Source organism: Stegodyphus dumicola, chromosome 1, assembly GCF_044657685.1.
Source record: "Stegodyphus dumicola isolate Sdum_Otavi_A_Nest chromosome 1, ASM4465768v1".
NCBI classification, from domain to species: Eukaryota; Metazoa; Arthropoda; class Arachnida; order Araneae; family Eresidae; genus Stegodyphus; species Stegodyphus dumicola.
The window spans coordinates 67,013,613-67,038,293 of record NC_140768.1 but is presented as its reverse complement, the minus strand read 5'-3'; the positions used below and the strand labels follow the sequence as shown (position 1 = coordinate 67,038,293).

General features: G+C 32.0%; 1 protein-coding gene across 5 annotated transcripts in view; it reads left to right on the top strand.

Moving 5' to 3' along the window:
• LOC118189921 (sorbitol dehydrogenase-like) overlaps positions 1-24,486 on the top strand; it is a 34,223-nt gene extending 9,737 nt beyond the window's left edge. The window contains exons 2-9 of one of the 5 annotated variants that reach the window (XM_085816003.1): positions 741-774; positions 1,891-2,055; positions 4,585-4,738; positions 9,040-9,158; positions 12,690-12,755; positions 14,623-14,795; positions 16,857-17,111; positions 21,223-24,486. In XM_085816003.1, the coding sequence (XP_085672129.1) occupies positions 741-774; positions 1,891-2,055; positions 4,585-4,738; positions 9,040-9,158; positions 12,690-12,755; positions 14,623-14,795; positions 16,857-17,111; positions 21,223-21,243 (987 nt within the window). In that variant the 3' untranslated portion in view covers positions 21,244-24,486. Of the gene's footprint in view, positions 1-740; positions 775-1,890; positions 2,056-4,584; positions 4,739-9,039; positions 9,159-12,689; positions 12,756-14,622; positions 14,796-16,856; positions 20,644-21,158 lie in introns of those variants that run through there. The other 4 variants (XM_085815995.1, XM_085816015.1, XM_085816006.1 and 1 more) reach the window with 4 other exon arrangements.
• The last annotated feature ends 195 nt before the right edge of the window (positions 24,487-24,681 follow it).

Genomic DNA, 24,681 nt, shown 5'->3' with positions numbered 1-24,681 from the left:
ACTTGGACTTCAATACTATTCTTACTCATTTGCGTTAAACGCGATACTAAAAACACATTATGGTAGGAAAATGTAAGCTGAAATTAGGAGATATAGGAAAGGGAGCTTAAAAATAACTGTTAAAAACTTAGGATAAACTTTACACATTTGAAAATGTAAATTTTATAATAATAAAAAATCTTCCTTTCTTTCTATACTATACGTAAATGTAATCATGAAGATGCCCTTTAATTTTATCAAGAGCTGAGAGTATTGAAGATACACAGCCAGCTTTCGGTATCTGAAGCGCAAATTTTTATCGAAATTCATCAAAATGATATTGTAAAATTTCCTCAAAAAACATTTGGGAGATATCAGTATAGCAGCTGAAATTATTAAATAATTAAATGATCATGTTTTTACTGAACACCTGTGTCTAACATGCTCCATAATCTGAACTTCATTTCCGCAAAATTGGATTAAACTTTAAATGCTTAACAAATGCTATTGTTGCTTTATTTGACATCGATTCAGCGCCTCAATACCTCACATTTTATATGTTAAAAAGTGAGCTTCAGTATTTCATTTTATTTGCATAACATTCTAATTATATTTCCCTCTTTGAATGCATAGAATGCTTTTCATCTTACGCATATCCTACGTGTATTTATTTTTACATGAATAAATATGTCTTTATTATTGCCTTTATTGTTGCAAATGTGTTTACTGTGTGCTCATATTTTGAAATATCTGATTTACAGGAAAACAAACCTGTGCCTGAACCTGCAGCAGATGGTAACTTGTTTTTCATTTTTTGTTTGCATTTTGTAGCAAATGTTTTCTTTCCTGAATGATTGCTTAATTAATATTCACAGCTCACGAAAAGTTATTTTTTCTGTAAAAATAATTACCTCTTTTTCAGGTGGGCAGTTAAAATAGTACAGTACTTTTCATTTAATTTCATAATTATAAAAGATATATTTACTTTGCAATATATATAAAAATGTTGAATTTAATACCTTTCTAACAAATGCAGGATAAATAACGTGTTTGTAACTACATCTAGTATCAACAAATATGTTCTATATTCATTGTTATATTGTCACATTAATTTTTCTTCTTTTTGGTGGTGAGGGGACTGAAAGCAATTAAATTTTCTCCAAAAATCTTATATTACAACATTTCTTTAAATTACAACATAAAAAACACTTTGGTTAGCTTCGCTTAGTGTATTTTTACATCTTTAAATATTAAGTAACTTATAATAACCCTATTGAAACATACTATTGTGTCCTTTCCTTAAATAACATTTTAAAATAAGATTCAAGTACATTTGAACTCCCATCAAATATTGTAAATACACTGGTCTGCAAAATCAGGAGAATCTGCAAATTATATCTATTTTTACGAAAATAATTTAACCAAAGGTACTAATTGTAACACCGAAGAATTATGCAAATGTTCAGAGTCGTATAAATAATCATACAAATCCGTGTCCGCGGAGCTGTGGTTGTGGAGGTGATATAATCCCAAGAGAGGTTTTCGAAAATTTGTGTGCTCAGGAGAATATTTTGATAGCATACTTATAATTATTTTAGAGTGCATATCATTAAAATGAAATATGTATAGAACCATTTATTGCAATTATTTCTTCTTTTCATATACTGATGTGATTATATGATGAAATAAAAAGTGAATTACTTTCAAAATTTCCTAATTTTTTGAACTGATGTTTCTTAATTAGTGATCTTTCTGTACATTTAATGCATTGTGATTTATTAAAATATATTGATAAAATTTTAAATTAGCAATTAAATGCTAAACATTTTTTCGAAATTTATGTTTTGCAATGAAAGTCAATGTACTTCATATTCAATACTTATTTGATTTACGTGATGTTTAATATTTAAGAGGTCCTAATTGGAATTCATTCTGTTGGCATTTGTGGTTCTGATATTCACTGCTGGAAAAAGGGGAGGATTTGCAGTCTAACTTGTGAAGGTCCTTTGATATTAGGACATGAATCGAGTGGTACTATCGTAAAAGTTGGTGATAAAGTTCAAAACTTAAAACCGGGTATGTTTTATACTTTATATTTATATATTAGGTTTTGTTCTAAAACTATTTTCAATTTACTGTAACATTGTTTATAACAGTTCTTTTTCTCTCATACTGAAAATACAATATTTTCATGCTCTGTTTACTTTATAAGAATTTTAGGTCTTCTTATCTAATTATACAAACAAAAAACAAAACAAAACAAAAAAACCCTTAAAATGTTTCTTCGTGCCACTCAAAAGTTAGATAACTGTGACATGCGCTGGTTGAACTCCTGCATTCATCACGACTATATTCTGGAAAAAAAATGTCAAAAGGAACAGCACGGAACTCTTTTGTTCGATATGATAATATTCGTGGATTGTGGGGGAAAAGCTAAATCCTATTTTGTTCTTTCTGAATGCAAAAATAAAAGGTAACTTAAGCAGTTCAACTTTATTTGTAATATATAGGAAACAATATTACGTAATTTTGCCAAACGATTAACATTAATTTGTAATTTTGCATAACGACATAATGTGCTAAATAAATACTACAGAATTGCTCACTGATGAGTTTCAAAATAGTATTTACATGATTTCAGAAATAAGATATCTTGGCATATCCATTAATACAGGTAGAAATAATTAGTATTACATATAATTAAGAATTTGTATGCAAGTATCGTATTGTCGTTTTAAGAAATTAAATAGACTTGTGAACTAAATCTCTTAGATTTACACCTACGCTTCTACTATTGGTCAGTATGAGCTGCCAAAGGCCCAAGGGAGGAAACTGATATGTTGCAGTTGTGCTCTGAGACAATCTAGACACATTTGACAACCATGACACATTTCAGACATGTTTTACATCATTATGTTGTGGAATTTGTGATTGGAAATTCATTTGAATTATTTTGGCTTTCATGTTATTCATACTACAGAAAAAAATCAATGACCCCAGAAATTATATTTAATTAAGGAAAACTTTAGGTCTCTAGAGTCAGAAAAATGTTAGGTCTATAGAACCCTAAAAACCCTTTTTCGACAAGAGATCATCTATATATATATTTGATCAGTAACAGAATCTTCGTTGCAAATATGTAGATCAGTGAAGTCAGTTATTATGATGTTTTCTGAGATAGTACATAACTTCACCAAAAGATGGCCCTCGCTTAAGGTGATTATGAATTGGTGTCCACCGAAAACATCGCGGAAGAAAACGTCACACATAAAGCAACGTAACGCGAAAAGGTTACGACCGAAAACATCGCAACAAAAACGTCACGGAGAAAACAACGCAAGGCGAAAACGTCGTGGCACAAAACATCTTGGGAGAAAAGAAAGCAAAGAAAAACATCGCAGTTCTAAAACGTCGTGGTGCAAAATATCGCTGTCGACAAAAAAGAGGTTCCAAAACTTTTCGCAGTTTAAAAACATCATCGTTGAAAATATTGGGGTAAAAAATAAAGCACGTACAAATCATCACATAACGGTAACATCGCACAAATGCGTGCCAAACCAAAAGAACCAAATAATAAGAAAGAATATATTTCCATTTTACATCACGTGCATTTATAGCTGAAATAGGTAAACAAAGTGGCAGTAAGCATGAAATCACATTTATTTGATAATTTCCCCCTGAGCCATCTACACATTCAAGCATGCTTAACTCTGCCTACCCTGATTGACTAGGGTTAAACCTTATTCCCCGAGTATGAAAGGAGTTATTTTCTTTCATGCCTTAACACTATTACAATAATGATGACTACACCATCGCGTGAATGCTGCCTTACTGGTCTTCGGACTAGTAACACTTCGTATTGGGAAATATTGAACCAAAAGAGCATCATTTACAACATAAATACTAGACAAGAAGTATTTCATGAATACATGCACTTAGTAGTTCTACGGAGAGTCCATTTTTGAACTCAACACTCTATATATTTAAAATTTTTCTTAAAGAAGATAATTTTAACTATGAATATGTAGAATTGGACGTACACATAAAATTTATGCAAACATTTTCTACCTTTCAAACAGCAAAATACCACCTAAATTTAAATTATTTTCATCGCCTTTAAGCTTGTAGAGACATTAGGTTATTTCGAAGCAGGAGAGAGGAAAATGAGCAATGCCCTCGCCAGGGCTCGAACCACGGACCTCTCGAATACGCGCCGAGCGTGCTGACCACTACACCACGAAGGCATGTTAAGAAGGCGGGAGAAACACTTTATGAGTTTAATCATTTTTTAAATGTTTGAATAGGTATGCATATGTCATCAAAGATAATAAATTATTCCCTTTGGAATTTTTTCTTCTTGCAGACACTGGCGGCTTAATTTCTTTTTTTAGCTGTGCTTGCAGTCTATTAACTTTTGTTATAGTATTTATGCTGTTCGAATATGATTTTATGCTTTTTATTTAATACATGATTTCTTTCGTGTTTGATTAGTGAATTTTACTTCCAGTTTCTTATGTTTGTCATAGTTACATGCAACACTGGGATAAATTACTGTTTCCATTTTAAATTTTTTCTAGCAATTCATTTAGTGTGTTTTGATTTCAGGAGATCGAGTTTGCATCGAATTCGGTAGACCCTGCAAAACGTGCGAATTTTGTAAAAGTGGACGCTATAATCTTTGTGAACTTACGAAATTCGGTGCACCTTTCGATGGATCTCTTTCACAATATTATTGCCAGATAGCGGACTTTTGTTTCAAGTATATGATTTTGTTTAAATTATCATTTCATGTTAGATTTAATGTTTTCAAAACAGGACTATTTTACAGTTAAGTTCTAATTAAGCAAAATATTGTTATTTTAATCAATTCTCATAATGAATATGCTCATATATGTTGTTTTAGCTTTTGTGGCTTAATTAAGAGGAACAAAAGAAATTATAATAATGTTATGTTGCATAAGTATGGTAGGGAGATTTCGTAAAAACGCGAGTCAGATTGTCGGTTTTAGCACCGGTAGTACAGTTCATTTGTCGGTAGTACAAAAGTTATTTAAAAAATTAATTAGTTACAATTATTTTAAATTTAATTATTTTAATGTAGAGATATTTGTGCAAAAAATGAACTATTAGAATACAGTAGGAAAAGTACTTCAGTATGAAATGAGATCTTTATCAAATGTTTATCATTGAGTATGATTTAGTATAACAATATACGTATAGCAATATAATGTAATATATAAGAATGTAGATTGTTTAGATGCTATGCCTTGAAGTAATGGTCATTATATTTTGGGTATGGTTAATCTGATCAACGACCTATAGTGGCCATTTTTTTGCTCCATTCTGATAAAAGGGACTAAGAGGAATGTAAAGAAAAGTGTTATTTCATCTGATTATTCACTGTAGATAATTCTACATAGATATTGCTTCAAATAGCAACAACAAAATTCGTTAACTAGAAAAATATAATAATAATAAAATAATTAAGGATATATTATTAGGCATCTCGCACTTCCGCATTTTAGCAACACCTCCTAACTGTTAGCTCTGTTGTAACTCCTAGTTGTTGATTTCACATCTTTAGCATCTTGCTTGCCACTGACTCTCAGAGCACAGACAGCCCTTCTAGCCGAATGACGCAGGGAATATATAACACTCCCCAACTAAATTCACATAAGTCACTTACCATCCATTTTCATTAAAATTTACATTTAGAAACTATTTAAATTTACATCAGATACAAAGCTTCAAAACTGTTCACAATCAATTGATATACAAACACAAATTGCATTTTTTAACATTTTAAATAAAATCATCCAAATATTAAGCTTTATACATACGTATAAACATATCAGCTTTTTCTTTCGTCCATTGTAGAGATATTAGGTATTTTTGAAGCAGGAGAGATGAACAAAAGAGCAATACCCTCACCGGGACTCGAACGACGGACCTCTCGAATACGCGTCGAGCGTGCTGACCATTCCACTACGAAGGCATGCTAAGAAGGTGGAATAAATGCCTTATAAGCTCACTATTGGCTTTTTTGAAAGCTTTGGGAGTATCAGAGTATATGGGACAAACTCCTCCGGGAAAACGAAATCATAGGTATCCTAATAGTAAAGAATGAGCACTTATGTTCGCAACTACTTTTAATTGAATACCTTTTGTCACTGCACAGCTGAATATAAGTAAATAATAGTTTGAATTAAAATCACGTACAAAAAATTGCCCGGCGATGTCTACAACCCATATATCAAATGGTGGATGTTCTTGAATTCTATCAAGCGGTAAAATGGCAACCATCTGCGTTCGAGATTTCACACTGAATCGGCTGCAAATCAAACTGTTATTTAGCACAAAGCGACGACCTTTGACAACCAAAAATTATTCTTGTAAATGAATTAAAGTTGCATTTTAGTATGAGAATCATAAATGAATACCTCAACAAATTTATTATTAGATGGAAGAAACCAAGTATGCTTGGCTCTCACATTATTACTTGAGAACTGTAAAGGCCCGTTCAAGCAAAGTAAATTATTGTCATCAAGTTCAGAATTCAAACTGAATATGCGTGAAACTCTGTCAAATTACCTTGAGAACGAAGCTAGATAATTTCTGCAGCATAATGTTTGAACTGAGTAGCTTTGATTCAAAACCGCAAAATTCTTTGAGTTTTGAAGCACAAATAGGTCTATTTAATTTTGAAGAATTAGGTTTAGAATGATGCACAAACCTTTTAATCTACGCTGTAACGGAAATTAGTCTACTTAATTTACTGAAGTCACTAATGTCAAGTAACGACAGAGTTAAGTTTCCATCACCTGAACTGGTTACCATGGAATTAACTGGCGCAGTCTGTCTCTTTTTCACTAAATATCTTCGTCACAAATAACATCAAGAATATGTAGCGATACCTGACTAGGCCACGAGTGAAGTACTTTAGACAACCAAGCAGGCCCTGACCACCACAGAGAATTTGACAGGATCCTCCTGGCCAATTTTTTTCTTGTAATGAGGTCTACAGATTTGTAGGAGCCATTGCAATGGTTCCAATACGTTCAGTGACTGCACTTCATCCACTCTGTTGGTTACAAATGTTTTCCATTGTTTAGATGATCCTTTCAACCAATGAAGAGGTATTCGAGAGTCATTCCTTAGGAAAAATTTCTTTCGCGAAACCAGGAAAGAAACCTTGTAAATAATTTCCTAAACTTTCATTGAAGAATGTTTCCATTAATTTTAATCTTGCATGCACACTTTATTTTGGTCATTGAAATTAAAGTACCTTAGGAACGCAAAACTTACCTATGCTTTGAAACTGATGTCACAAAATGCATGAAAAGATACTTCAGTTATTTTTTGCCCTTTCAAAAACTTTTTTTTTTTCAGTAGATACTAATTCAAAGGATTTTGTTCGGCATTTTTAACATAAGAAGAACTTTTCTCTAGCTCTGGCTAAGTTTAAGAATTTTGTCATGTAAGAATTTATAATAGAGTCATTTCTACCATTATTTTGTTTTAAGAGTTCAAGACATGAATCATAGTTCTCCTCATTTATTTCGAAACCAGAAAGAACATTATACGCAAGGCCAGAAAAAAAGGGATTTTAAATGTTGGAATTTTTCAAATTTTGTAAGAAAATTATCTATACCAGTTGCACTATCAAAACAATTTAAGAATTCCATAAATTTGCTAGAATTACCAGAGAATTTGGAAATGTCTAATTTTGGTAATTTTAAACTTTAACGGTGTTTCCTGAAATGCTAAATGTATTAAGAACTGAAGGAGTCCACTGAACATTTTCTGGTTTTAATTCTTAAATTTTGCTCTTTAGTTTAATCTTAGTAGATTATATTCTTCCTCATTTTTAATTCACTTTTCAGTTTTTTCGGATTGTTTATGAGTGCTTCTACCTCTAAATCGTAGCTTTCCAGAATCTGTTCTTTCGTTTCTAAAAACTGAAATAATTCTGATAATGAGTCTTCGGTAGCTTCATGAAGCTTGAACTATTGTAACTAGTTTTGTAGCAATGGTGCGAACGTTACACATCTTTTCAAATATTTTTGAAAGCTTATCCCTGTTAACTCAGCATTTGTAAGTTTAAAGAAACCTTACCTCTACAGTCAGAAATATAGAAATTTGTAATGTGTCCAAACTTTTCAGAATTACGTAATCCAACAGCTAACTACTTCCGATATTTTCTTTTTCCCAGATTGCTTCCAGGGCATTATGCGCCAGTATTTCATTCAATGATTCAGTATAGCTAATGGTATCTTCCTTTAAATAACAACAACAAAATTTATTAACAACAAAAATATAACAACCATTAAATTACTGAAGATATAGCATTAAGCCTTTAGCAACTTGCCTGTCCTGCACCGACAACGCTCTCTAACCGAATGAAGTGGGAATTATATAACAGATGCTGAGTTAGCCATTTGATCGATCCATACAACATTCGCAATCCCCCGAAAAAAAGAACAAAACGGGAATTGTAACGAATTCTCTGAAGCATATTTACAGGATCATAACAGGTTGTAAAACGAGTGTGTTTCTGCTCTTACATCTCTGTGTTGCATCTCGGGATCTTTTATCAGTCAGTATACGCTTAGGTTTTTCACTTTTCGGCATAGTGATGCCTTGTGTATTTATTTAAGAAATGTCTTCTCTCCCCCGAAAAAAAGAACAAAACGGGAATTGTAACGAATTCTCTGAAGCATATTTACAGGATCATAATAGGTGCTTGGTTCTCCTCATAGCAAATAAAGCTTTGTGCTTGTTCGCTGATCAGTGCTATACTATATGTAAAGTTGCCAGCAACACTTCTAAGTAAATATTTTATTGTTTGTATTCCAGTCTATGTTTTCATACATTATGAATATTTAACAAACTACAGATGTGATTTATTTATTATTTATGAATTCGATTTATTTATGGAAGTTTTGAAAACATACATTGATTCAAAAATGCGTATAGTTTTAGCATTTTCAAGTAGCTGCTTATCATATATGCTACAAGTAGTCTTAAATTTTAAATTTATGAAATATTTTTTAATTTTAGGTTGCCTGATAATGTTACACTGGAAGAAGGTGCCTTGATTGAACCACTTGCTGTTGCTGTTCATGCTTGCCAAAGAGCTGCTGTTACTGCTGGAAAGTCAGTTTTAATCTGTGGAGCTGGTTCGTGTTAAGGATTTAATTAATTTTTTCTTTATATTATTATTTAAAATTTTGGTAGAACTTCGCATATTTAAAAATTTTCCAACTATCAAATACTTGGCATGAATCAGAGCGTGTCAGATACATTCAAACTTCTTGAAAAAGCACTGCATATGCATGCCAAAAAGAAGTAATGATTTATCTCAAAAATAACACATCAAAATATATAGAAATATTTCCGATTTTGAACAAGTTTATATTCTATACAGATTTCTATTTCGTACACATTTTTACAAATTGTCATATTTTTCACGCACAGGTAGTTTTCTTTTTTAATTTTTATTTTTTATCAAGCACAATTATACATAGGGTGTCCTAGAAAAACGAAATAACATTGCATTAGGTATCCAAAAATTGTCGTCAAACAAAATGTTGTAGTTCTAGAGCACCATTGAAATGCTTCTAGTGCCCTTCTTTGTTTAAGATATATTCGATTTCGGAATCCCGCAATGCTATCTCCGGCAGTTCGAATGAAAGACTACCTATTATATATTCTGATGTCTGTTGATCACTAGACTTGAAATCTGTCGATTTTCTTCTAATGGAGCCATGAGAAATCAATCACATACCAGATCTCCTTCAAGCAAACTCAGAGCGCACATTCAGTTAACCTTCGACAACAAACACCTGGCGTCGTAACGCCGGGTCAGGTGTCCCAATCCCTAATCCAAAGATCCAAGGATCATATTGATGTCAATGATGCGTATTTGAGCACTGACTGTGAGCTGCATTATAAAGGATATTAAAGACCTGTGACTTCATAATGGTGTTTCTCAATTCGTTTGCAAGAAGTAACAAGACTGGATTTTGAAGTTGTATATCTCTGAAACGAAATGATGTACCGCATTATCGAAGAGGCGTTTTGTTTCTCCTAACCTCCCGAATATGCCACGCAACGTCCCACATTGTTTGGAACATCTTACACATTCTTTACTACAGAATTAATATTCTTTCACATTTATGTAAAGTATTTAAGGACAATTTTAAACAGTGTTTGAACATAAAGAAGCATAAGAAATGTTAGAACACAATACTTTAATTACAATATCAAAAGAATTCTACATTTCTAAATAAATTTTAATTTTAATTTTAAAAATATAGCAATTTGAAGAATAAAATGGCTTTTTTGTACCATAATAACAAAAACATCCGAGTTTCTGTAACAGTCATAACAGCTGATAATGCCATTGTTGCTTTTAAGTATTGAAATGGATTTCTAAAGCAGTTCTGCTGCGCTTCATATATGCTGCTTTTCGTTAATTGCATAATGATGAACCAAAAGTTCAGTTATTTCTAAATTTTAAAGATATCTAGTTCATATAAGATACAAGATTGTCAGAGATAGAGTAAAGGTCTATAATCCTAATACAGTAGAATCCTTTTAAGCGGCAGCAACGGGACTGAGGTCAACGGGACTTCAGGAGAGGTTTTTACGGATAGCTGAATATATATTTCTATAATTTACTTATTCATATTTTGATATGCCATGTGTAAAAATTGCATAATTGCATATTCATATTTTGATATGCCATGTGTAAAAATTGCATAATTGCATATTCATATTTTGATATGCCCATGTGTAAAATTGTCAGTTGTTGATCATGTTTTTTTTTATACATCGGCTACAAATAAATAAATAATATAAAAAATAATACGGATAATTTCTTCTTAATGTAATGACATATAATTTCAAATGTCTGCCTTCTTACAGAATTCTCGCCATAGTTTAAAAATTCGCTATGTATACACTGAAGCTTCATAACATCATTATTGATTCAGATGAACATTTCTTGGCAAATCATATGAAAGTTTGCAATCTTTTCTACCAAGCTTCCTGTCACATAACTTTCTTATATGTCATCTTCATCATCATTTTTCCCGTTTTATAATATATGTCTGATTATTTCGTCATCATCTAGACAGAGTGTGATGGAAACAGAATTGTCTATATCCGCCCAAACCTGCATCTCCTCTTCACTTATACCAAACATATCCGAAAATCTAAATATGCATCCAAGATGTGAACCACTGGCACCGAACATGTTTCAAAAGCAAGAGAATCTTTGCCATTCGACTTGTACGAACGTGATCATGGGCCACAAGTTACTCGGAAATCGACGATGTCTTTACATCTTTCCAAGCAAGAGATAACGTAAATCTGGTGCCTCTCGATGTCCATTGCTTATGAAAACCATGGGCATTACTTTACAAATTCACACAGCATCGCATAAAAAGGGATCGGTAGTTCATCTTTATATTCTAGATGATTCCTAAGTGCATTGTTTGGATAAAGCTTGTTACGTAGGGATGTAAAAACGTAACAAATATATTCTATTTTTAAACATTTAGATTGTTAGTCCATTATATATTTTCTTATTTCATAAGCCATAATTTCGGATTTAAATTTAGACCCTCAAAAATGCCGCTAATTCGATATATCCGGCTACAAGTAATTTTACTACACTCCTGTACACGTTATGAAGGGAACAAGTTTCAGATCTAAAAGTCTAAGTAATTAAAATAATTTAATTAGTAGTCCAAAGGAGCCTTCTCCCTGACAGGCTACTGTTTTCGTTTTGCGATTTTGCGTCAAATCACTCTGAATGCCCGTTTCACTGATCAGACTGTTGCCACCAAATATTATCGCACAGTATTATATTTGAGGAAATTAAATAATGAAGAATCTGCATAAACGTATGAATGTTTCTCGCATTGTGATAAAACAACGGTACCTAGAGCCATCAAATTTTGAACGACGCAATCCTACTGCGAATATGGGCATCTAGAAGCCCAAATTTGAAATTTGGAATTTGCTTTATTATCGATTTCAAATTTTGTAAAACTTTAACGAATTTTTAATTAAGAAACTCAAGGATTTCAAAAATTCTAAAGATATGCTCAATTAAATATTATTTTGCGATATTGCTCTTGAACTGAATTTTATGGTTTAAGTGCGAAGAACATGATATTTAATAAATAAACGTAACACACAAAAATGTTAAAAAAAGCCCCTTTGGTCGTAATTTAAAATCCGAAACATTTCAAATTTTTTATTGTATTTTTTGTTTTTGTTTTGTTATTTATATTACATGAAGCTTCTTTCATAAGACTTGTATCAAATACTTTATTTATATAAACTTTTATTCTTTTTATTAATCCCAGATTTTATACTTTGTTAAGACAAATTTCTTTTACCTTACTTAAAAAATATTATAATTTTTATACTATATTATTCTTCAGAAATTTACTTTTCTCTTTATAATCTTTATTACAGATTTGATGTTTTTATTGTAATATATTATTTTATTTTTCATAATTTTGTACGTAATATATTATTTTATTTTTCATAGTTCTTCTTTGATTTTGTATTAGCTCATATAATTTTATCTGTTTCTCCCTATAGCTGTATGAAAGGCGAAATGTGAACTGCAATTTACTAAAATGCGATTTTTACTTCCATTAAAATATACCGATTCATTTAATTTTTTCTAGGAGCTATTGGATTGCTCAATTTACTGACATGCAAAGCAATGGGAGTGACTAAAATTTGCATCACAGGTTTGTATATATGAATGAATTTAAAATATCTACGTTTTATTTATTTTTAGTTCAAAGGGGCTTTGTCCCTGAAGGACTATTGTTTTCGTTCTGTAATTTTGCGTTGAAAATATTAAAAGGCTGTATCACTTTTCAAATCGATGCCACCAAAAACTATCGCCCTGTATGATATTTGAAGAAATTAAATAATGAAGAATCTGCATAAATGTATGTATGTTTGTCGCATTGTGATAAAACAACGGTACCTAAAGCCATCTAATTTTGAATGACGAAATCTTACTGCCAATATGGGCATCTGAAAGCCCAAATTTGGAATTTGGAATTTATTTTAGTATTGATTTTATATTTTGTAAAACTATAACGAATTTTTGATTAACAAACTCATCGATTTCAAAGCGAGCAATGGCAACACTCTACAGGGGGAGACTTTTATCTCCACCGCGCGAAACTGTATATCCGAAATTCTACAGCTACGTTCATTTTTAAATTATTTTGCGACGTTTAAAAAATAAAGGTAACACACAAAACGTTAAAAAAACTGCCCTTTGAACGTAATTTAAAATTTGAAACCTTTCAGATTTTTATATTTTTTAAAAATAGTTTATTTATATCTATTGTTGTTATTTTTTTAATAATGACCGGTAATTGCATTTTGAATCGCATTCTATGCGTATTTTATCTACTTCATAAATAAAGAAAATTGAATACAAAGTATAAATAATTGCATTAAAATTTAAATAAATACAAAAATTTAGCTTTAAAAATCATCTAAAATATTTTTTATTACTAAAGTTAGAAAATTTATTTTGCTTCTCAACTAAAAACATTTATATTTGCTGCTTTTAACTCATAATCCCTGAATTTTTTTTCAAGCCATCTAAGCTGCTTTTAGCTTTAGAGGTAATGGCGGTCTTACTTCTTTGCCCTCTTCTTCGTAATATCCTTAGAGGTACCCTCAGTTTTAGTTTACTTACGTCATGTATGGTCTTACTTGCATTGAGCTGGATACACAGAGTTTCGTGCATTATCAGCAGCTAAATTGTCGAATTAAGGGTTTTTATGCACTGTCATTAGCGACTTCTTATGAATCGGTACACGAATGAAAAGGCGAATATTATCATCCCTCTCTGCATTGTTAAAGAAAGCATGTGTAGAAAAACGAATGCGACCTATAGCGCCTAACCACTTAATGCACAACCATGCATTCTGTGATGAAAACTGCTTATTTTGGTGTGTTATGTCGCCATATAAAGTCTGTTCCGTTAGTTTCGATACTCCTTATTCTTACTGCTTGAAAAAAATTAAACAAAAATTATGTTTCATTTCGCATAAAACGTAATCCATTTCTATCCCAACTAAAATGATAAAATTAATTTAAGTAAAAAACCTAAAATAAGCCTTTAATTTTATTTTTTTATACATTAAAGTAAATAAAAAAGTATTTTTATTCGAGTGATACAAAATAAATTCCCCTTCAAATAAGCTTAAAGTGAAGCATTGCCTTTTACTGGCAAGAATAAAGAATTCTTACTGCTAGCATCAATAGAAAATGAAAGGCGAAAACAAGAGACTCAGTGGTTAGTTGGTTTAATTAAGAAAATTTTTGCAAAGGGCTATTTGTCAAAGCATGTCTTCACAAGAGAATGTTTAAAAGAAAGAAGAATCTGCAATCTGGATAGTTGGAATTTTAGATAGTTGGAGTACTGATTTTAGAAATTCTGTTATATTTTTAATACAATATTTGTTACCAGGTTTTTCAGAGAAAAAAGGCTTTACATTTTTTTATTTGAGTGTCTGCAAATATTTCTTATTTGAGTGTCCATTTTCTTTATCAATCCTTATTAAAATGCACTTATTTTTTTAATAGATATTTCTGAAGATCGATTAAAAGTAGCTAAGAAACTTGGTGCTTCTCACCAGATTTCTGCAAAAGGAAATGATATTCTCGTCTTGGAGGAAGTATTATCGAAATTGGGCGGTCCACCGGACATTACAATTGAATGTTGTGGTGCAGAATCTAGTATACGGCTTGGTATTTTGGTAAGAACTTTTTGATCAATATTTCATTTTAATGATGTGGAGCTCTTTTTTCTAAAGCATTTAGATCCTCCACGTACATCGGTTTCGGAAGAGTCATTCAAAATGAAGAAGAGCTGTGCCTCGCATTACAAAGGCCTAACATAATGAAGGTCCTATACAACGAACACAAAGAAAAATGTTTAGCATAACGAATTTTGTCTTACATTAAATGCAGAGCGCTTTTTTTTTTTTTTTTTTTTTTTTTTTTTTAAAGACAGGTAAGTACAAAAATTACACGAAACGTCCTTGTTTATTATAATCATGAAAGGCCTTTCGAAGAAATACGTAGAAGTTCAGGCACAACCAAGCTATGTCAGTCAACCTGAGATAAACATTTTTGATGCTCTGTTCATTGTAAATATTTCAGAACTCAGTACCTCAAAATAATACTGAAGAAGGAGAAGCAAACTATTTCAGAAAGCTTCTTGAAATCTAGACCTTCCTAGAAAAACTACACAAAGATTTTCAAGAAAGTATTGACTGGTTAAACTTCCATTACCAGTGGAAAATTCAGATTAAATTTAACTGGAAAAGAAAGCAAAATCAATATTTTGCGAGATGTAATGTAAATATTTTTCATCACTAATAAATAAGTCAAATCCTGGTATTTCCACCATTGGTGATAGTTTTAATATTCTGTGAGGAGTTTCGCAATTTTGGGCAGAAATGATAAATAGATTAAAATTATTCCCATAGTAAACCATGCGAAACAACGTTTCTCATACCGAACTTCATCGTAAAATGCATTATGTTTGTTATGCAAGGAACTGCTATAAAGACAATTTCTAACTTTAACCAGTATCTATCAGCCAGATCTAGAATTAGCCCGCCAAAGCGCAAACTAATGGCAAATTCTTGTATATATATCGGCCAGTGTTTGAAATGGGTAACTAAGGGCTTTTTCCTTAACAACATTAAATTTATATTAGGAGATAATATAATCAATATTTCTTTAGTAAATAAATTATTATTATTTTACTTTGCAGCTACTGCACAAGTATTAGAAAAACTTGTTTTCGAACTAAGTGAATTTAAGATCATTCAACATATATAACATTATATATATATATATATAAGGTTATAATTATATAATATAATTGCATTACTGTAATATATACCCCACCAGTGGCAAAGTGGTTTAGACCGCTGAATGCTAATTCAGCCTGCTTTGTATTCGAACCCAGATGAACGCGCTGGCCGCATTGCTGGTTTTCGTGATTTTCTTATATATAAAGTGAATATGAGCTAATTTCCCTTTGAAAGTCCTCCCAGAAGGCATTCTTTCTCTTAGGCAGATAACCATCATGGATTTTCCATATTCAAATAACCTAACCCATTATAACGTGTGTCAGGTATTTGAAGAATACATTTCTGATAATAATTACAAAACTTCTATTTATCAGTGATAATGAAACCATTGTTTAAACCGCAGATATTTTATTCATAGACGTGCTGCCAATTAGAAATATGAAATATTATTAAGGAGTATACTAAGTCGCTTTATTGTAGCCAATAGAAGATTTTACGTTATTGGCTGCAATTTATCGATTTCCTGTTTTAATTTGCTCTTTCTTCTTAGAAGAAAAAAAAAATGTGAAGACGATTTAAATTTTATACAGAAGTATATATAACATATAAAAGAATAAATAAAAATCTCGAAAATCGGAATAAAAATGAAAATGCCGTTTTAAATATTTGAAGGTTAATCCTGTTTTTTTCCGTGCAACAAAATAAACTGGTAAAACGCAAATTAAAGAAAATTACAAAATTTTAATAAAAAACTTTCACTTCAAAGAGGAAAAATTATAAAAAAACGGGAAAATTGTACACATTGAAACCAAAACAAATAATAATAATAATAAAAATTTTTAATCTCCATTGTTTAAAGCTGCAAACAGAACATGTCAAGAGAAAAGTGTTTGAAGCCTTAAACCTTAGCATATAAAAAAGATGTATTTATGACTTAATATATTTGGAAATGTTATTTACTGTCTTATTCGTTGTAACCTTTTTACTCTACAGGTTACCAAACGTGGGGGTGTTTTAGTACTAGTGGGCGTTGGTGCTCCTGAAATCAAAATACCCATTTTCGATGCCAGTATTCGAGAAATTGACATCAGAGGTGTTTATCGATATACAAATTGTTATCCTATTGCGTTGCAATTGGTTGCAAGTGGGCTTGTGGATGTTAAGCCATTGATCACTCATCACTTTAAACTGCAGGAAGTAAACAAAGCATTTGAAACTGCTCATTCTGGTGCGGATGGGGCTATCAAAGTACTTATACATTGTTCTAAATGAAAATGCATACTAGTTTAAACATGATATATGAGAAATAATGAAAGTAGTCTTATAGAAAATTGTGTATTATTTTTCTGTACTAGATATATTTTTATTAGGACAAAATACTGATGATTTGTATATGCTTTGTTAAATCTTCGATTTTTCTAAACTTTAATTTCAATTGAGTTACACTTAAATGAAACTGAAAATTTACGTTAATCATACTATAAATCTGTAGAAATATTTTCAGTGAAATATGCATAAATATTTCGCAGTTATTATTTAAATATTTTGATTTTCTCTATAATTATAAAACTGTAATTATTAATTTAATTACTCTAAATTATTACTGTAAAGATGCTATAAACATTGTTATGGTGTCATCTGTTCGAAACTATTTTAAAGTTTTTTAATCTTTCCAAGTAAATACTCAAGTATAGGATTATAAACACTTAAAATTACTGCAATGGCATGAATAGGAGTATACAAGATATGCAACCGCGTAGGGGTACGAAGCTTCAAAGAGCCCTTACCTAATGCACTGAACTAAATACACTGTATTTACCCTATCGCATATTTTTTCCTCGGCTTTTCAGCAGAAGGTTCTGAAAAGTTTTTAAAGCATTTACATAATTTTCTCCTTTCTCAAGGCATTCAGAAAGCGAGCTTTGTTAAATTTTAAGATGGATTAATCCACTTAATCCATTTTAAAATTTAGCGTAGATTTAAAAATCTGTAGTGTTTGTTTTCATCTTACTAACAAAGATAAGTTCCGCACACTACTTGCGAAGATAACAACGAATCTCCTACTTTCCACACACTAATAATAGTATCATGTTAAACGTAACAGAGCATTTCCAAATGAAGGCCTTTGTTAGGCCCAAAGTGGCTCAAGCCGACCTTCGCTACTAAACAGCTAAACCTTGTTACTTCATGGAAACTGGCATAAGGATTTTGTTTAAATGTTCTGATTGATGAACTTTTGCCCAAGTGATACAAGCAGTTAATATAGCATTGAATGATTTGAGGCCTAGGGACAACAATAAGGGCAGTGGGCAAAACTTAAGATGCAGGGAAGTAGAAATGAAGACACTTTATTAGATGTTCTAATGTTTATATTACTATGTATTCTTACTGAGATACAGTTTTCTTTTAATTACAGTCAAAAGTCGTTAATTCGGACACCCATAATCCGGACCACAAAGCTAAAAACTTTCTGCACATGCGCCGCGTTGACACATGCGCATAGGCGTTTACGAGCGCGCGTAAGACCTTTACAACTGCGCAGATGCGTGTGCGCAAGTGCAGAATACATTTTCGTGTGCGCGTTTAATGTATAACGGACGGTATAAGCTAAATTTATCTATTTCAGTTAATGTTGATGATTGCTTTGTTCCTTAATCTTCGAATTGGATGCGGCTTATTATTTTTTGCAGACTGTACGAGCAATGTTATAAAAGTAAACTTGAACTTTCGATTATGTCAAATAGAATTTCCGATGCCGGAGCTCCCAAAGGATCTACAAAACGAAAGTATGTTTCGATGTCCATCAAACAAAAAGTGGAATTGCTGCAAAAAATGGATAAAGACATGAAGAAGGTGACAGAGAGGTTAGTGAAAACGAAAAAATTTCGATTGACAAGTTAGTCGGTATTCTCGGCACAGCAGTTGCGGGACTTGAACAGCGGAACTTTGTAACTAAACAAGAAATTATGTCTGTTTATAGAATTAAAGAGAAAGTATTATCACATAAAACGAAACAACTTACATTGAAAGAAATGTTTAATAAAGTAAACAAATAAATAATAAGCTTTTTTTTTTGTAAATTTTGATACCCTTTAGATCATAATTTTTCTTTATTTCATAAATTACGGTTTCATGTTTTTAATTTTAGAATTTCTGCATGCCATCTTACGAGATTTAAACTGATGATCTATAATCCGGAATCGCCGAAGTCCCGACGAGTCCGGGTTAACGACTTTTGACTGTAATTAATACTGTGACATATACTGGTAGTTTACCCGTGAATACTTTTAATTTCTTATATTCTTACTGTAACCGCATTCTTCGGAAACTAAATTATTCGCGTAATTTTTCCCTCTCAATTTTCGTATGCTAAAATTAGAAACAAAAGGAGATGAATATCTAAGAACTTTATACGTATAAATTTAGATGGAAAAATAGAAACTGACTTAATTTTTAGTTAAGTATATATATTGAGGCAGATGAAAGCAGACAAAACTGTCAACCTAAACTTAATCGAAATACCAAATGAAAGAAGTTGCACATTCCTCTGAAACAAACGTTTTTAAAACATCAATGATGATAATCATCTGGTGTTTTTTAATTATAGGCAAAATCTCTTAGTCTTTTACTCGCTTTTCAGCAATTGCTCATTTCTGCACTCTTTTTGAAGCTCTATTCACTTAGTGTGCCCACTTCGGAATACCAAACGAAATGGAAAGGAATCTAGGAGTTCAAGCAATAGTTCATTTGAAAGCATATATTCTAAACCACCATACGAGGTCAATGTAGAAACAGGAGACGGAAATTCCAAAATATTTGCTTTTGGGGGGGGGTATTCAGTATTTAATTTCACTAAGCGTATTTTTGATTTTGCATCTGTTGATGCTCAACTTTAACGCAATGGAGTCACGCGTTTCCTGTCTGCTATTCTATTAGTTTCGATCTTAACTCTTTCGCATCGAGACGACCAGATCTGTTTTCATCAAACATCGAAAACGCCCGTTTTTCCTTTACCCCTGCCTGTAAATAGCTACAGCATTAACAATAACCTACTTATGTCAAATGACTGTTTCTCTCATGGGGGGTTTTTCAGCGGTTTCATCCATCGTGTGCAGTTTCACCTTAGAGCCGGATTGTCCCTGCGAACGTTAATAGCTTTCCGTATGTCTCCTTTAGTTGCTTCAAAGAATGACTGACATGTCTCTTAACAACTCGCGAAACCAATGAGCCATACACTAACGTGGAGGGGGAAAGCACTAGGTAGAAAATAAACGAGGCGTTGGGGCGGTTTGCCGTTGCCTGAATGAACGGGCGTTACGGGCGACTTCGATGCGAAAGAGTTAAATCAATACCTTTCGATAACTGAGAAAAGGAGGAAGGGCACAGGATTTCTGCAGATGGGAATAACTGTGGCTATGCGCAACTAACATTCGCATCCTTGGTCTATCCAATGATACTAGAATGGCACAGATTGCAGAGAGGTTACTGTACTACAAATTTTGCTCTTTTCGACCGACTTTTCTCTGAATAATGAAATTAAGAGGTTTTTCTTTAGCAGTGTCCCTAACTCTAATTTATATATCCTTTTTATTGATTTAAGTTTCTATTCAATTTACATGAGACACACCAGATCAAAATATTAGAGCCTGCCAGATATACTATATCAATCAGTAGACATTATTTTTCCAATGGACAAAATTTTTGATAGTATTAAAAGCATTAGCTCCCTAATGTACTTTTAAAATGACTGTGAAAAAAATAAAATTTCTTTTGTACATTTCTAAGTTTTGCTGTATCTGAAAAACACCATTAGCCGTGAAGCATAAAATTAAACAAAATAATAATAATTTATGGAGATAAAATGACTATTAATAAAGAGGAAATTTCATAGAGATTGATACATAACTAGAGAATCTAGGAAGAAATTAGAGATGTTTTAATAAAAATCTGAGGGGTAAAACAGGTAAGTGTCTTTTATTGCTTTTGTTTATTCTTAAGGTAAAACATAAGGGTAATTTATTTTTGAAATTTGCTTTGTTATTTAATGATTCAGTACTAAATAATATGAATTTTTAAACAAAGTTTATATATTTCAATAACTTTAAAATGATTTCTATTTTTATTGCATGAATTGCTTTAATATAAAATCCGTATACTTTAAATTATATAAAACAATTTAAAATTTAAACAAAGTCATTAATCCGGACCTCAAAGCTACAAACTTTCTACGCATGCACATTTAATGTATAACGGACGGTATAAGCTAGGCTAAAATTATCCAATTATCTATTTCAGTTAATGTTGCAGATTGTGCTGTTCCTTAATCTTCTAATTGGATTCGGCTTATTATTTTTTGCAGACTGTTAGAGCAATTTTATAAAAAGTGAACTTGAACTTTCGATTATGTCAAAACGAGTTTCCGATTCTGGAGCTGCCAAAGGATCTACAAAGCGAAAGCATGTTTCGATGTCCATCAAACAAAAAGTGGAATAAAAATGGATAAAGGCATGAAGAAAGTGACAGAGAGGTTAGTGAAAACGAAAAAATTTCGATTGGCAAATTAGTCGTTATTATCGGCACAGCAATTACAGGACTTGAACAGTGGAACTTTGTAACTGAACAAGAAATTATGTCTGTTATGGAATTAAAGAGAAAGTATTAAAACGAAAGTACATAAAACGAAGCAACTTAAACAACTTACATTGAAAGAAATGTTTAATAAAGTAAACAAATACCGTAATTTCCGGAAGAAAGGCCGCATCAGCGTAAACGCCGCACTCGAGAAAAATGGCGGGAAAAAAATTAAAATTACACAGAAACGCCGCAATAGATTTAATTGCGCGTGACATCTTCGTGGGCCGTATAGATGCAAAATCTTAACCTATGTCTTGATATATGACATATAAGTTAAGAAAAATGCATGAAATGAAATCATAACTCAAAAATAAATTAAAGGTAAGAAATGTTGAAAATATATTTGCGTTCACGAATATACTTATATATATATCCACTAGAGAAGTCCATATTTGTAATACTCGGACTATATTATAAAAAATGTTGCAACAACGAACTATTAAATTTGGATTACAAAAAGAATTAAAGCAAACTAAACATCATATGAAGCCATCAAAATCTGATTCTTCGCTTTCTGAATTAAAAAGATTTAGTAAATCCTGATCTAAGTCCAAGTCTTCCAGATCGTCACATTCATCCTCTTGGTTTACAGCCTCTTTATCTAAAAATATAATTTCAGCTTCTTTGAATCCTGCGATTATTGACGATGTTTTTACCGATTTCCACGCACTTCCTACCCACTTTGCAACTTCTTCATAAGATGCTCTACGCATTTTGCCGCTTTTGGTATACGTATGCAATCCTTCACTCATCCAACACTCCCACCGCTTTCGGACTTCAGCTTTGAAAGATTTATTACCTGACAAATCTAATGGTTGTAAGATTTTTGTCAAACCACCAGGAATTATTGCTACGGTCGTAGACAATTTTTGACATCTGGTTTTCACTGACTCAAGTAAATGCGCACGCATGGAATCCATTATCAATAACCCTTTTGGTTGGAAAAAAGATCCCTTACGATACTGCCAAACTTTTGTAGCCACTCATGCATGATTGTTTCGCACATCCAGCCGTTCTCGTTTGCACAAATAATTACGTCATTAGGAAAATCTCCCTTCGGAATAGTTTTCCGTTTAAAAATGATCATCGGCCTTAGCTTGTCACCGTTTGCGGCACAAGCTAACACACATGTAAATGACGTTCTTTCATGCCCCGTCGTAAGCACAGATACAGTTTTTGCACCAGTTTCATCAACAGTTCTGTTTGCAGGAGAGTCGAACGCTAACGGCGTTTCATCCATATCTGTGACCGAAGAAGTTTTCTTTTGTCAATAATATCTGTCACATATTTTAGAAAAGATGCTTTTTTATCCCGCCAGTCCATTGGTAATTGTTGCCCGACTGTTGTTCTAGTACGCACAGAAATATTTTTTCTTTTCATAAATCTGCTACACCAGCAAGGCCGTCCTTTGAAATCATTTATGTTCATTTGCTTTGCTATAAATTTTGCTTGTAAGCGAATTTTTACAGTCGAAATTGCCATTCCTTTTTTTCGTTGCTCCTTTATCCAGTTTGCAAGGTCGTCCTCTAGATTCGGCCACCTTACAGTACCACTTCTTTTGGCTCGTTTCTGTTGTGGCATATATTTAAGTTCTTCTTTTTCAGTTCTCCAACGTCGAATACATCTCTCGTCCACTTCAAACTCTCGAGCTGCTGCTCTATTTCCAATTTGTTCAGCACGTGAAATTACATTAAGCTTAAAACCAGCAGTATAGCTTCTGTGCCGTTAGGTGCCATTTTAAAAAATTTTCCGCTCTTAAAAACTATCCAACAAGTACTTGTACTTAAAGTTAAAAACTGTCTAACAAGTTAAGTTAAAAACTATCCAACAAGTACTTAACCCAAACTGATGGGATCTGTATCTGGCAGAATGCCAAGAAAAATACATTCATGCTGAAGGGGAAATACGTCAGAGTTCGTTATTGCGAGGCAGGTGGAGTCTGTCCGCCTTTGAAAAAAATTGCAGAAAAGGCAGGGGTGGAGAGTGGATGGTTTCTGGAAGATTCATCGAATGGCAGAGGAGAGAGACTATTCAAAATGATGAGAATGCTGATTTCAAAGTTAGAAGAATGTTATTGTTCTGAGATCCCGTTTAGGGTGAATAAGGCATATAGGTCCGTTCAAGGGAAAGAATGTAAACAAAATAACGTTCGCAAAAAGCAACTGAGTGGTCTTTTGTGTTGGAATAACTGAGTGGTCTTTTGTGTTGAACCACTGAGTGGTCTATGTACAATGACAACGCCATCCAAACTATGTACAATGACAAAGTTATTCAAACTATGCACAATGACCATCAAAGGAAATATTTTATTTTTAGTGCACCTAAACGCCGCACCCGCTGAAAATTTAGGTTTTAAACATGTAAACGCCGCGGCGTTTCTTCCGGAAATTACGGTATATATATATATATATATATTTTGTAAATTTTGATACAATTTAGATCATAATTGCTCTTTATTTCATAAATTACGGTTTCATATTTTTAATTGTATTATTTCTGCATGCCATGTTACCAGATTTAAATTGATGATCTATAATCCGGAAAAACCCCTAATCCGGAATCGCCGAAGTCCCAAGGAGTGCGGATTAAAGACTTTGTACTGTATATGTAGTTTCCCAAAAAATATAAATATAAATGCAGTGATAGATTTAGTAAGAATGTAGTTGATTTATGCATTTTTGGCCAAAATTGCAGATTAATACACAGAAAAAAGTGCTGGGAGATTTAACTGAATTTTTATCAAAATTAAACCTATAAGCAAAGTAAAAATATAGGGTAAATGAAGGTAAATTTCTACCAAAAGTATATATTTATACTCACAAAAAAGCTTGGAAATTTTATGTGTATGCGATAAATTTATGTAAATCTGTGAAATCTACATAAATTGTAGACAAAAGCTGCCAAGTGAGCAAAATCAATCACAGGAATAAATCTAAATTTTAATATTGTTATGTAAAACTATATGCAAATATCTACTATTTTCTTCCGGACACATTTGATATTTTAATGTTTAAGTTTCATTTATTGTTCAAGAAGGGCCATTCATAAATTACATACATTTTTCACAAGTAATTTACAAATACATACTGCCTGAAGTCTACCATATTTTTTGTAACACTTAAAAATTTCATTAGTATATGTATTTCTTAAATACAGTAAATATATTAAGAATATATTTTAACAC